General features: G+C 40.8%; 1 protein-coding gene across 1 annotated transcript in view; it reads right to left on the minus strand.

The window, feature by feature from the left end:
- Positions 1 to 3,694: 3,694 nt before the first annotated feature.
- The window catches only part of LOC124622417, a 37,451-nt gene continuing 26,331 nt past the window's right edge, over positions 3,695 to 14,814 (minus strand). Inside the window, exon 2 of the mRNA XM_047148110.1 lies at positions 3,695 to 4,129. Coding sequence (XP_047004066.1) covers positions 3,716 to 4,129 — 414 coding nt within the window. The 3' untranslated portion in view covers positions 3,695 to 3,715. The remainder of the gene's footprint in view (positions 4,130 to 14,814) is intronic.

A 14,814-nucleotide genomic window follows, 5' to 3' on the forward strand; every position in this document is an offset into this window, starting at 1 on the left:
GTCTTTACAATTTCCCCTTCAGTATCAAAAATTACATCGTTATTGCCAAACATGAAAACATGTCCGATCACATCAGAAGCGTGCCCACTACTACTTCATTCAGCGGTACTAGCAATATTCCAAAGAGTTTACAAATGATGTTGACAAATGACTTAACAAAGAAAATAAAGTGATTTATTTTTATACATTTTAGCCTGAAATATAACACATCATGCACAAAATGATATGAAATTCTTTTAGTTAAACAGCTGAGATAATATTAACCTGTTTAAAAGGTAGAAAGTACTTTTGGTATCGATAACTTCTGTTGAAGAAAGGTAATGTTAGAGGAGAGTGTCCCTTTACAAAGTTCACACAAGAGTATTTTTTATTATTATTAGTGTACCAAAAGCTATTTTAAGTGTCAATAGATCCCAGTTTACTAGTAATGATTGGATTAAGTTTACAGACACTACGGGGATAAAGCATATAGGACTTTCAGTGTATCATCCCTCGAGCAATCTGGCAAAACGATATATGCAAGAACTGGGATGGCTCTGCAGGACATACTGTAGCAATTAACATAGCTCTTGGGTGCAATATCTAAAAGATTTTGAAACTGAAATGAACTGTATGAAGCATAGCTCAATAGGGTTTCCACCATGGGAGGTGGAGTTCAACAAAAGCCACCAAATCTGATCTCAGAACACGTCAATTACCCTTCGCCAAATGAGATGAGAAGAGAAGAGTTGGAAACTTTTGTAAACGAGAACATAGAGAGAAGAGCAACACAGAGAAAGCAAAGAAATGACAAAAAGGAGAGAGTGACGGAGATAAGAGTCAGGATCCGATGTTGGTGAGGACAAAGGAGAAGTCAAATGAGCACATCAAGGAGATAAAGAAATTTTTTGAATTGTATTATGGGCCTTTTGAGGTGATGGCAATTCCACATCCAAATGCGTACTGTTTGGTTGGCCCACAGACAAAATATTGGGCTGACAAATATAAATAAGATAAAGTTGTACAAGGAAGGAGGATCATGATGGAATATGTTGGAGTGAGTGAAACTGAAGAAGAGTGGTGTGTGTGTGTGTGTGTGTGTGTGTGTGTGTGTGTGTGTGTGTAAGTGTTTTTTAAATAAACTTTGTTTTGTTTTCTTTGATGACTTATCACAGTAACATTTCAGTGAATGTTATATTCAACAGAACATCTTAGCTTGTTTCACATTTGGGAGTCTAAGTATGTGTATGAAGGAGGATGGGTGGGACACAGACTGAAACTAATACTGTGCTCTCTCTCTCTCTCTCCCCCTCTTCTTGTGGATGCACTGGTTGATACTTGGACTGTCAGTGAAATGGACTCTGGATTCACTGGACATACTGACTCAACTGTTGCAAGAGACAAGACTGATGAAACCTAATGTATGAATGAGTGTTGAAAGTTTGTGCTGTGGATAATGCAAGTGAAAGCAGAGTACACAATATAGTTCAAAATATGCTTCAGAACTCACCTATGAAATTGACACGTCACACACTGTTGTTGGAGAAATTCTGTGTGGCATAAGAGTAAATTAATTTTAAAGCATTTCATTATATATTTGAAAATCTTAAGCCTTTTAAATACAAATTTTTATGTTTGTATTTAACATGGAATGGAAAATAATTTGAAGCATCCTCCACATTTCTGGAATATACATAATATTACATGTATTTTTTGCAATACTGGAATTCTATTTGTCACTTGTAGCCTTATGTATTGTTTACTATTTATTTATTTTATGCTGGAATGCCCACTGGGAACATATGTTTTCATTCAACGAGATAGTTTCGAAATATAAGTAAATCTAACCACTAACAGATTTTGTCTTTCATTTGCGATTTGGCCAAAATCTCTAGGGGGGTGATTATAACATTACAATAACATCGATGGTCAGTGGCAGACATCATAGAAGCTCTTTGAAATAATGCAAAGACACTATTTCCACATGTTGGTTATTTTCACAGAAAATCAGTATGCCTACATAGTGCATCCATGTGCCATATGTATTACAAGAACTTTCTGTAGAATTAAAAAACAATAATTATATTTGCTCAAGAACAGTGACATTTAGCCATAGAAAATAGTTTTAGAATGCCAGAATGTTGGAAAGTTGTAAAATCTTTGTTATTTTGGACGGACTACTTTCTGTGTTGCAATGTGGCGGAAGCAGTGCAAGTGGTGAGGGACCCAGACACATGTTGCTTGGGGTCTTTACCATTGGGGCAGCACTGGAGTGCAGACGCACCCACTTAGCTGGAATGAAGTAATATGTTTTAAAACAGTGATTTTTTTATTTAACCCAGCCAGCTGCATTAAATGAACAAATATCATGCAACACTATTATTGGCAAGATGCTAAGCGAAATCGTCTCTAGAGAGAGCCAATAAGTTAACAGAAAACAACAACGAGATTTTTCACAGTGAGCAGGGCAATTTAGCATTACAGTAAGCAGGTACAAACCCAGATGCTGGATTATTTCAAAGAGGAGAGTAATGAACTGCCTAGTGTCGATGAAATAGGAAAAGAGGTGCCATCATCCTGATGGCAGAGCACTATGGAGTAGGAAGGCTCATTCAGAGTGTAAGAGCACCCACTCATTCAGTATGCTGATGCTGCAAAATATATCCACCACCACTTCTGAAAGCCAAAGTTGGGAAATCTTACAGCAGAGTCAGGGCATACAGAAAAGTTGATTCAATGAGAAAATCAGGCTGTATAATGTCACTGTTCCTTAATGGTAGTAGCTGAGCACGCTAACAGGTTTTAGGGCCAAAGCACTGCCAAAGGAAAACACTAGCAAGCCTGGCTCACAAAGACTACTCAATTCAGACTCTGTCTTAATTGTTCTGTCAATATCCAATCCACACGTGTCTGCGATGACGAATGACACAGCCCGCACCAGCCACTAACTTCGAGAGGTAGACGACTTGCAGTACAAGATGATGCGGCCAGCCACCTACTTTCGACTTTGACTCCAAAAGCTGCAGGCATCCACCCGAACAGAAGATTGCATGCAGGCTGTTTGGTGATTTCGCGCCACAGGTCACCTGCTGGGTGACTTACTGCTGGTGGGTGACTACTTCCCTGTGGTCATCGGGAGAGGACGGGGAGGGGATGGGCAACAGCCTCCATTCCAGTGGCAACCTTATTTCTGTATCTAACATGAATGAAGACTATTACATTCAGGGATGTTGTATTAGCAGCCCACAATACGTTTCCAGTCACTAACACCACTTTCAACACATGATCAGGAGAAGGAGGTGGTTCCTCATCCTGACCTACAAACAGACAATTCCTCTGCCACTGTTGGAGCCAGCTACCAGCCCCAATAGAATTATAATTTATTTTACTCGGGTTCTTGAACAAGGTGCACCAGTTACAAAGTGAATGTTGCATGCTGATACATTTTTTGTGATGTCACTCCTCACATAACCAGACTGTATCTGCTAGACAGTGCATAAACAATAAGAGGAATAAGAATTTAATTCTTTCTTTAGCATAAATAAGATTATTTCACTGCCACAATGTCTAAGAGCTTACCACACAACATGCTGCACAGAATTTCATGTATCCATTGTGATTTTGGGAATATCAAATCACCACAATGGAATTTTAATTAATAAATGTGGCCAATTTTTCTAGATATGCATGAAATAAAGAGCAACACACCTTTTCATTAAAATATAATTTATTTTATTCAGTCTGATGAGGCAGAAGTACCTGATACACTGTGAATGTTGCTTCCATCTGCACTTTGCAGCAAAGCCTTTTTTTGAGAAATTAAGTAGTTTATTATTTCAGCCTGGCAGTCCAATGCAACATCATCTGGCATTTTTCTGAGATACGCTACTACTGTTTTCCCAAATGCATCCAGTTCGTCCTGCTTCAGTTCTTCCACTTTTTCAGTTATTTCTCTTAATACCGCAACAGCTTCTGTAACAGCTTCCACTTTCTGATTGCTCTTGGGTCTTTTCTCTGGTTCTTTGCTGTGGAAAGGATACTTTCTTTTTATACAGCTCTGAGGTTCCTGTTGTGGCTGTTCTGTCATGGGTGACCCTGGTGAATGAACAGAAATATTGTCTTCTTTTATATCAATTGATCCCTCATTTTCCTGAAATCAAAAGGAATTCAACATAATACAACACACAGAGAAATCAAATCATTTTTGAAATAATGTGATAATGAACATCTTGCTACAGCCATGTCATCACAACAAGAGCAGCACATGCTTCAAAAGTTAAAAGAGGAGTCTGAAAGATGAGGCCTTGCAATCAGCATGACAAAAATCAAATACCTGAAGGTTGTCAACAATACTATAGAGGATCTGGATGTTGGAGACAATAAAATCAGGGGATGTAAGCCCTTTAAGTATCTGAGAGTTACGATGACATCAACTGGAAACAGTGAAGATGATGTATAAAATAGTGCAGGGCAGGTGGGCCATATGACAACTGGACTCAGTCCTTTGTAATAACAAAGTAACAAAAAGGACCAAATATGTGATGTATCATTCACTTATTGAAAACACTGCTATATATGGAGCAGAAATGGGGATAGTAAAAAAGCATGAGAGCAACAACATAAGAGAGGCTAGGGGCATCGATAAATCAATAATAGACAAAACAGAGATGAAACATCTAAACTGGTATGGACATCTGGAAAGTAAAGACAATAGCCAATAGCCAAGAGAAGTGCAGCATTTGAACAGAGCAGAAAAAGGAAAGTATGAGAGGCCTAGGGCGTGCTGGAGTCGAGAGGTCTGGGATGTGATGGCTGCCAGAGGACTATAAGAAGGAGACTGGCAGGATACAAAGAAATGTAAAACAGGAAGCAATTAGTGGTGCCAGCTGTAGAGTAGTTGCAAAATGATGATGATGATGATGATGATGAACCTCTTATATTTAAGTTTTGATATAATACCGACAATAAAATAAAATCTACATTATATTTAACACATGTAAAATGGTATATACAAAGACACAAACTATGTCACAGGCAAAAAAGTAAATGATCAAATTCAGTTACCTACTTTTAAGACAGTTATAATAAGTTATGAAATACTATTGAAGCTTTTTGCTGTAACAGAAGTCATAATGTCAATTAATTCTAAGAAATGTTCCTGCTGTAATACGTTAATGTACACGTCTGCTGAAATATGTTATTTCGTAATTTTTTTTTCTTTTTTCTGGATACCTTACACTGAGAGTGAATAGAAGGAGATAGAAAAGGGACCTGAATCAAGATAGAATTTTTGAGGATGCATTGGAGCAATAGGTGGCAAATGTAGTGATCCAGTATCCAACAAAAACAGGCTCCACACTTTTCAGTTACAAAGGAACTTTTAGCATTATCTTGCTGAAATTGGTTTAGAGTAACTACTGCTTCCAATGCACTGACATCAGTTCATCAGGGGAAGACTCTAGTGGTGAAGCGTTCTATAGCTCTCAGCTGAAAACACTATAGATGATAATACATTACACATACTAGAAGCAGCAGTGATTGTGAGGATGATGCTTTTCCTTTGAAAATTTGTTTGATGAAGCCATATCCTGGAAATGAGTACTTAAGTTATGGACAAACTATTGACTGTGCAGAGTTTGCAGGATTAATAAAAACATCTTTGGAATTTTATTCACCAAATTTTCCATATTCAAAAAATCAGGAAACACTTATCTTGCACACTGACATGACAACCTACCCACAAGTAATGAAACTTAAAAGGTGTTCTGCTTCTTGCATCATGTCACTTCCCCCACCATCACCTATGAACTTCAGCAGCTGCCACTAGGTGTGTTTGCATTCATTCTGCTCGGATTTGTTTGAGAGCACAGATCTAAAATTATTTGTTCATGTTCGTAAAAAGTTAGTGTCACGGCAAAGTAATGTTCTTAGTCCTCAACTAAGTAAACAAATGCTTTCTAAAGTGGCAAATTGTTCTTAAACAGTGTGATAGAAATATCCCTCTAGTATTCAGCAACTCCTTATAATCACATATTTGTAATACTATAATGCACCATAATTTGAAGTGACCAAACAGATTATGAAGTATTTTAAGTGAGAGTGTGAACTCGTTGAGGTTCATATTACTGCAGAATAGTCAATACTGTAAAGGTATTTATTATCTCAGTAAAATGATCTTGAATTTTTGCTTTGGTCATTGAGTGTGAAATGGAAACTCATTTGTGGCTTTAGAGATTTAAAACCACTCTTGACCCTCTTTAAAATCTATGTAAACATAGTAGCATATACTTTAGGATTAAAGGGGACTACTCACTGAAAACCAGGAGCATTGAGTTATCTACAGGTGCACACACACAAGAAAGAAAACATGCTAGCTTTTGGAGGTATCTGTTGACAAACTATAGTAACTAAAACACACACACACACACACACACACACACACACACACACACACAGCAAATGTTCTTTAGCTGTCAGGGGGACATCAGTCAGCATGGTTGCCTCTGTTGTAGCTTTGTTTTTTTACAAAGATATGAACAGCGGCATGACCATTTTAAATGACACACTGTATTTTTTATTCGGTAATTTATTTATTCCTCTCCTAAAGACCTATTCAAAAATGTATCACAGTGTACCATTCACTGAAACACAACGTTATTAATTACATAGCACAACACTGACTTTGAGCTCGGGATCACAAACTTGTTCACTTGGTGGAGTTGTCAGAAAACAAATGAAAACCAAGTAAAAACATAACACAAAATTGACTTTGACTCTCCTGTACCATTGCCCGGGAGTATAACATTTGAAGGTGCTCAGAGAAGTGACCCTGGATGTAGATACACTGGTGCACTCGTTGAATGAAAGAATTATTTACTGCTTCCAGTGTTGCCTGCTGAAGAAAATTACAAGCAAGCACAATATGTTCCTGCATGTCCTCTGGATTTGTTAGAATATCGCAATAGACAACGTCTTTAATGCATCCCCAAAGAAAAAAGTCCTGAAGATTTAAATCAGGAGACCTAGCAGGCCAAGTAACTGTTCCTCCTCGAGCAACCCATATGGCAGGAAACCTTTGGTTCAGAATACAACGTGCACACAAGGCATTATGTGCTGGACATCCATCGTGTTGATACAACATAAGCATTCTGGTTCTTAGCGGCACTTCATCCAGAAGAGGAGGAAGAATCCATCTGAGGAAGTTGGCATACACTGTGCTGTTTAGACTTCATTGATGAAATAAGGGCCAATAATTGTAGTACCAAGGATTCCACACCAAATGTTAACTCTCTATTGACACTGATGTTCCACATGCCTAAGCTATCGTGGGTTGTCACTGGACCAATAATGCATGTTCTTTGTATTTACTTGTCCTTAGTTTGAGAAGGAACATTCATTGGTAAATAGAACATTGAATAAAAAGTTCGGGTTGGCGAGGATTTGCTGCTGTGTCCACTTACAGAACTGCACACAATTCTGGAAATCATTCCCATGCAATTCTTGATGTAGTTGCGCATGGTAAGAATGGAACCAGTGACATGTAAGAACACGATGTAAACTGGTTTTAGGAATGCCAATTTCATGTTCAAGCTGTCATGTGCTCACAAGTGGATTCATAGTAACAGAAGTGAGAACAGTAACTTTGGCATCTTCGTCTGTGCAAGTGCTATGATGATTGCGTTATAGTGGGTTGAAACTTCCCGCTTCCTGAAGCATTGCCACAAGATGAGAAAACGTCCATCAGGAAGGTGGGTTCTTGTCAGGATATCTCTCTCTGCACAGTTCCGCTGCCTGTATAGCATTTTGCCTACCTTCAACAACAACAATAAAAGAAACGTTATGTCGATGCAGTTTGTAGGGACAACCTTTACTGTAGGCCTAATCTACACAACAGTATTTAAAAGGTCTTAAGTACTGTACTAAGTGTACCTGTACATAAGAAAAAAGTATTGCAATTACCGTTCTGCTAACTTACATTCCTCACAGATGAGTAGCATTTCTACCTTTTCTTCATTGGTGTACATTCTACTCACACAACTCTTCAAGTGGCTATGGTTAAAGGAATGACGGGTGTGCATTCTAGGTATGTTTACATTTGTCCTCTGTCAACTTCAGCACATGGATGTGTTCCATTACCCCAAGTGCCTGCACTAAGTGCTGGGAGCATCCATGTTAATTTTGTTTTATGTAATTAATAACATTGTGTTTCAGTAAATGGTACACTGTGATACATTTTTGATTAAGTCTTTAGGAGAGGAAATGAATTACTGAATAAAAAATACAGGGTGCCATTTAAAAAAAAAGTCATACTGCTATTCATATCTTTGTAAGAAACAAAGCTACAATGAAGGCAATCATGCTGATTGATGTTCCCCTGACGGCTAAAGAACATTTGCTTGAAAAATTTTGTAATTTGCATCTGGACAAACAATTATTTAGGGTGGTCAAGATAAATGGGACACCTTGTATAGAAATGGAAAACCAAGTTTCATTCCCCCACAAGAACTGCAAGGAAACCCCCATAAGGTGAGATTCACAAAAGAGCATATTAAAATCCTGGCGTGACACAGCCACATAACTAGACAAAATCATGGATAAAATACCAGTAAAGACAAAAGTTTAAAAGGGGACAGATGGATGACAACTTATAAATAACGAGTGACTGAGCCACTCTGTGATACATTAAAATCTCACACCCAATATATTGAGAAGAATTCCAGACATCATACAAAATTTAAAACACGAACTACACTTGTCTCATTATCATCTAAAATAGAGGGCAGGTTCTGTGGGAGACTCAGATCAACCATCAGGTCATCATATAAAACACACTCCTTTAAAATATGTCATACTGACAGCTGTGTTCCATATCTGCGGCACACTAACAAGCCATGTATCAATGGATAATGTCCCACTCTAAGCCACTTAAGGGCTACTCCTTCAGACTGTCATGGGTGAAAGCAGACAACCACAATTGCACTGACGGTTTTGTGGAACATAGTTTATTATTCCTCACATCCAACCACTGAGCCTCCCACCAACACACAGCCCTCCTGGTCACAAATGAAGTGACAGCCTGTAGGGAGACTTTACAGTGAGCAATAGGAGGAAGGGAGCAAACCTCCTTGGCAACTGCATCAGCAAGTTTGTTTTCCTGTATCCCTATGTGCCTTGGAACCCAGCATTAAATGATTTCCTTGTCTTGCCTTCACAAGGGAAGGAAAGCGTCCTGCACTTCTTGCACAGTCAGATCTGCTGGGTAGATCTGACCAACAGTGAGAAGGGCACTTTGAGAGCCTGAGCAAATGAGGTATTTCTTGCCACGGCACTGTCATCTGCTCCACTGCCCTCGGCACAGCAAACAATTCTGTGTAATAAACTGAAAACTGCTCTGGGAGTCCTGTTCCGATGACAATATCAGGGAACATGACAGAACAACTGAAAAAAATCTCCCTGCTTAGAACCATCCATGTAAACTGTAATAAAATCTGGGTGGTGACATAAAACCTCATTACATTTAATTGTAAAAATATAGTCTGGGGTACAACGCTTCCTGTAAGCAGTCAGTTCTAATAGTAATTTATGCATTACTAATAGCCAGGAGGATGCCCCATTCCACCCCTGGCTTTGGACCTTAATACCCCCTACCCATAACAACTCAAGGCTCTGGCTTACATGGATCCCAAATGGCCTCATTGCCTGTGGCTGATGACTGAACACCCGTTCCAGTTGCACTTGCATAATGTAGCTGGATGTGGGTGATGTAGGAATGGAGAAAGCCCTATAAGCTTGGCACACCAAATGAAGAAGACATTGAATAGACAGCAGAGTCTTGCCAGCCTCCGCACACAGGCTAGCAACAGGACTTGGGCAATAGACCCATGTTGACAGCCTAATACCCTTGTGGTGAACCGCATCCAGCATTTTGAGGTATGAAGGCCTTGCCAATCCATAAACTTGGAATCTTTATTCAAGCCTGGACGCACGAAGGCATTATAAAGTTGGAGCAGACGTGCCCTCTCAGTGTCCCAAGACCTATGACTGATGCATAAAGGATGTTTAAGGCCTTGAAGAATCTCTCTTTCAGTTCTTTAAGGTGTGAGAGCCACGTTAGCTTCTCATCGAAAGTAAGGCCCAGATATTTCACATTTCCTTAAAAATGAACAAGGTACCCCCCCCCCCCCCCCCCCCCAGTTTTAAAACGGATGAATTAAAAAGAGAGTGGGAGTGATTAAAATCAACACAAACAGTTTTCTCTAAAGACAATTTAAAACTTGAGGTGTAAGACCACTCCTCCAACTGCCTGATTATCAGTTGCAATTGCTGAGCAGCCATTACAAGGTTGGAGGATGCACAGAAGATGGAGAAGTCTTCCTCAAACAAGAACACAGTATGGGGCATCACACTGTGGGCATAATACTGTTTATTGCAATGGCGAACACTCCCTTGACGGGCACCATTCTCATGTTTAAAATGGTCAGACAGAACATTCCCAGTCTTGTATCTAAAGCACCTATCCGAGAGGAACGACCAAATGAGGATGGGTAGATGTCCACCAAGAGCTGAGGCAAAATATTGTGCATCTGGGTAGTATCATAGGGCTTTTCCAAAACAAAGAAAACACTGATAAGGTGTTGCTTACAAAGGAAAGCTTGTTGAATTGAAGCTCTGAGCAGTGTCAGATTATTTAGTGTGGATTGATACCTCCTGGACCCATACTGGGAGCAACTTAGTAGGGACCTGGTTTTGGGAACCTATATTTGATGTCAGTTGACCATACAATTCAGTGTCTTTCCTATGCAGCTTCTCAGGCTAATGTTACAATAAATAGTGAGGTTTGTCTGATCCTTACCATGAGTTGGGAAAGTCTCCCATCATCCACATTTCATTGAAGAGATGGAGGAGGACCTCCTCCAACTGTAGGTCCAACAGTTTCAACATGCTGTATTTTATAAGGTCTTTTCTTCACATCATATCAAAACCTACTGACAATGCAGAATCCTACTGTCATGGAAAGAAAGTCTGGTTGTATTCCTCCTTGTTGGTGGAAAGGAAATCAAAATCGGCCTTCACATGTGTCTCACGATATTAATGGAAAGCAGGAGCCCGGCAAGACTTGATCCTAAGCTATGTCCCTCAGCAATGTTAGGAGACACCCCTGTATTTGTACAGCTGCTATAAGTGGCTTTGAGTAGCATGTCGAGATTCTCCTGATGGCGTCCCATATTTTACTTGTGGGTGTGGACCTATTCATGGAGCTCAGGAACTCTTGCTTACTCTCCTGAATTATTCTCCTCACCTTCGCATGTAACATTTGAAAGGTTGTAAGATTCACACCTATAGGCCATCGACTGAATCTGCGCATAGCCGCCCTCCTGTCCCTGCATGCAGAATGACACTTGTCATTCCACCAAGGGACAGGTCACTTCCTAGGTATTCCCGTTCACTTTGACATGGATGCATCAGCAGCATGGGGAGTCACGGCTGTAATGTGAACCATCCAGTCCTGGATGCCGTCACACTGCTCAAAAACAGCTCACTGCCTGTAAAGCATCTAGTTAGCCATTTTGAAGAACCATCTCAGTGGCTTCATGTTTCACGATCTGCTCCATATGGCAGACAGATTCGGATAGGGTAGTGGTTACTACCGCTCCCCATTGAGCAGTATCTGCAAGGGCAGGCAAGCAGAAGGAAAGGTCTATGGCTGTAGATGAACCTGTAGTAGTGCTAAAATGTGTAGTTTGACACAAATTCATCAGTATGATATCAGTAGGGCATATCAGATTCTCAAGTATCCACTTGAGGAAAGTGGTGTTAGAACCCCACAGCACACTGAAGTCCTCTAAAAGGAGAAAGGGACAGGGTAGTTCATCAAGAAGATGTGACAGGACCACACTGCCAATGGGCTCAAGGGGCGGTAGGTACACACAGTACACTGTGACAGCAATATGGGCCACTATTTGAACAGCAACAGCTTGTAGCATTGTGGTTAAAAACACAAGCGAGGAATGAAAAGTGTCCTTGACAAACACTGATACCCCACTTTTAACCATGTCACCAGTATGGTCGCCCTTTCTATAGAGGTGATAGCCTCCATGTACAGGTCCATCAGCCTGTTTAAAATGAGTCTCCTGAAGACAGAGGCAAAAGCGTCTGTCCTGTACAAGGAGTCTCAATTCCTGCAGATGAGTTCTCTATCAATTTATGTTCCACTGGAGTATGGAGGGGAATTTCCTCAATTTGGTCTTGATTTACCCCGTCCTTACACAGGGGTTGTGAGGCACTTGTAGAACGAGGGGGAGGGGGGGGGGGGGGGGGCGGTAGGTGGAGGGGCACCTGTGTTTAGTGATGAGGCATCAAAATCCATGATATCATCATCATTCAAATGTGCGAATTGATGTCTGATGGCACCTGGGAAAGCTTTTGACCCAAATGCTGAGACCCTATCCCTGCTCCCTTTCCCAGCAACTATGAGGATGAAAGTGAGCGATGAGAGCTGTCTTCTTTGAGGAAAGTGGGCACTGAGAGGCACTCTGCTTTTGGGGTGCCTTTGTGATGGTCACTGTGAAAGCATTGCAGGTCACTTCTGTCATAGCTGCCTGGATCGTTATATCTTTACTAAATTTGCTTTAGTATGTATAGGTGCAAACATAGGTGCTGATGGTGGATAGTGGTATGGCTGACATCATTTGTGTCAATGTGTCATCATTGGGAATAGATTTCTGCACCATGGAAGCATATGAAGTGGCAAAGATAGGGGGTTTTGTCGCCTTATATTAATTTTTGCTTCTGCTAAGGGGATCCGCTTGGTCACTTTTATTTTCTGAATTCTATGTACCTCAACAGAAATGGTGCAGTCAGCTCCAGACTGGGTGGCTTTCAGAGCAGTTAATGCAGACTGCTGGAGATGGACAGTCAGTCCCAGCTTCATGGGCTGCCTTTACACACTTCTCACAGGTCACTTTGCCTCTGCAACCTAGCATTGTATGGCCAAAATGCTGGCATCTCTAACATCACATAGGGTTAGTTACACAGGCCTAACCCTTAGTCGGAGGATACTTCTCATGATGTGTTCAGGAAGTGTTGGAGACTTTAAGGTTACAATGAAGGTTGTGGTCTTCTCAATTTCTCCATTATTACTATGTGCCCTTTACTAGATATCTGCTGTCCCCAGTGATGTTTGTTCTTGTTTCAGTTTGGCAATGTCTATGTCCATAATATCACAGCATGTGACCACATCCTTCCTGGAGCTAAGGGAATTATGAAACTCAACAAGTATGCATAATCACCCAATTTTCGTTACTTTCTAAATAATTTCACATGCTTTGCATGTTAGTCTCAACCAGTACAGAACCGTTTCGCAACTGCTTGATAGACTTAAAGATACCAGCAAGCCCCTCTAAGCCTTTATGTAGATAGAAGTGGGACACTTTTTAAAAACATTCTGGTTTATGACTCCTTGAAACCTCATTACTAAAGACAAATTGATCGTCAGGACAACTAACCTCCCTAATTCGTTTGGATGAGTTGGTGAGTACTCCCAGGCAGTATACCTGTCATGCTCGAAGGAGGAGAAGATTTTGAGGGTTCCAGCTTGGTCCCACGAGCAGCTAGGGAAACAAGGGTCCACTCAGACATAGCCCCTCATGCCTGAGTAAGGCATATACAACTGAGGTGTGGCAGATACCCCAGAGGTTGCCTGATATGACTGTTCCACCTCAACAGCCATGTATCTCATCACTGAACAGCACATCTAGAGATTGAGGTTTTTTTACAGGGTTTTTTACCATCCTCGTGATCAAGCCAAGATTGTCATTCCCTGTGACACACAATATTCCACTGCTGTGTCACAGGGTGGTCACTGAACCATGCCCAGAGTTTATCTTGACTGGAGATTGGCAGCACTTATGTCACCAGCTAAGGAAATCCAGGACACCTAGCCTGTACCCAGCTAACAAATGTTGAGCCCCTGATGGAGGATGTTAGAAGAGGTAGTGTTTCATAGCAACAAGTGTATGGGCATGAGGGATGTTGGTTTATAGGGAGGTGGTATCAACAGTGACGAGTAGGGATCCAGGGGGTAAAAGGTTGGGGATGATGGAAAGTCAGTGAAGGAAGTGGTTAGTATCTTTGATGTGGAAGGCTAGGTTTCAGGCAATTTGTTGGAGATGTTGGCCAACAAGGGCGGGAATACTTTCAGTTGGAGCAGTGGGGCATATAGGATTGTTGGGTTTGTGGTTTTTAGGGAGCATTAGAAGGTGGGTGTGTGGTGTGTTGTTGGGGCAAGGAAGGAGATGGACTCAGTTAAGAGGTTCTAGGAAGGACCTATGAATTTCAGTAGGGATTGGAGGTTATGTTGGACTACCAGGATGGGATCACCCTGGCAGAGCAGGTGGAGAAGTCGGATATTTGGTGGAGACCTTCCATCAGGTAATCATTGCAATTCATCACAACAATGATGGAGTCTTTGTCTGCAAGGAGAATAATTAAGTCTGGATCTTTTTTCAGGTTGTGTATGGCTGTCTTTTCTTCTGCCAAAAGGTTAGTATTCTTAGGAACAGACCTTCCAGGAATTCCTTACTCCAACTTGGCCTCACCATTCTTCCCCAAGTTATGAACTTCACAATGTAACCATGCATTACCAAGCCAATGCAGATAATGGCAGTAAAATTGTTGCATAACAGATGCAACAGACATAGTATAAATAGTCTGTAGGATTTACATCACCATCACATTGTCCCCCCCATGGGGCTTGCCACTCATTGGCGGATTCATGATTGGGTACCAAGGGGCCCCAGCCTTTGCAGCATCTTTTCCCTTCCGTGTTGCATGTAT

Source organism: Schistocerca americana, chromosome 7 (genome assembly GCF_021461395.2).
Source record: "Schistocerca americana isolate TAMUIC-IGC-003095 chromosome 7, iqSchAmer2.1, whole genome shotgun sequence".
NCBI lineage: Eukaryota > Metazoa > Arthropoda > Insecta > Orthoptera > Acrididae > Schistocerca > Schistocerca americana.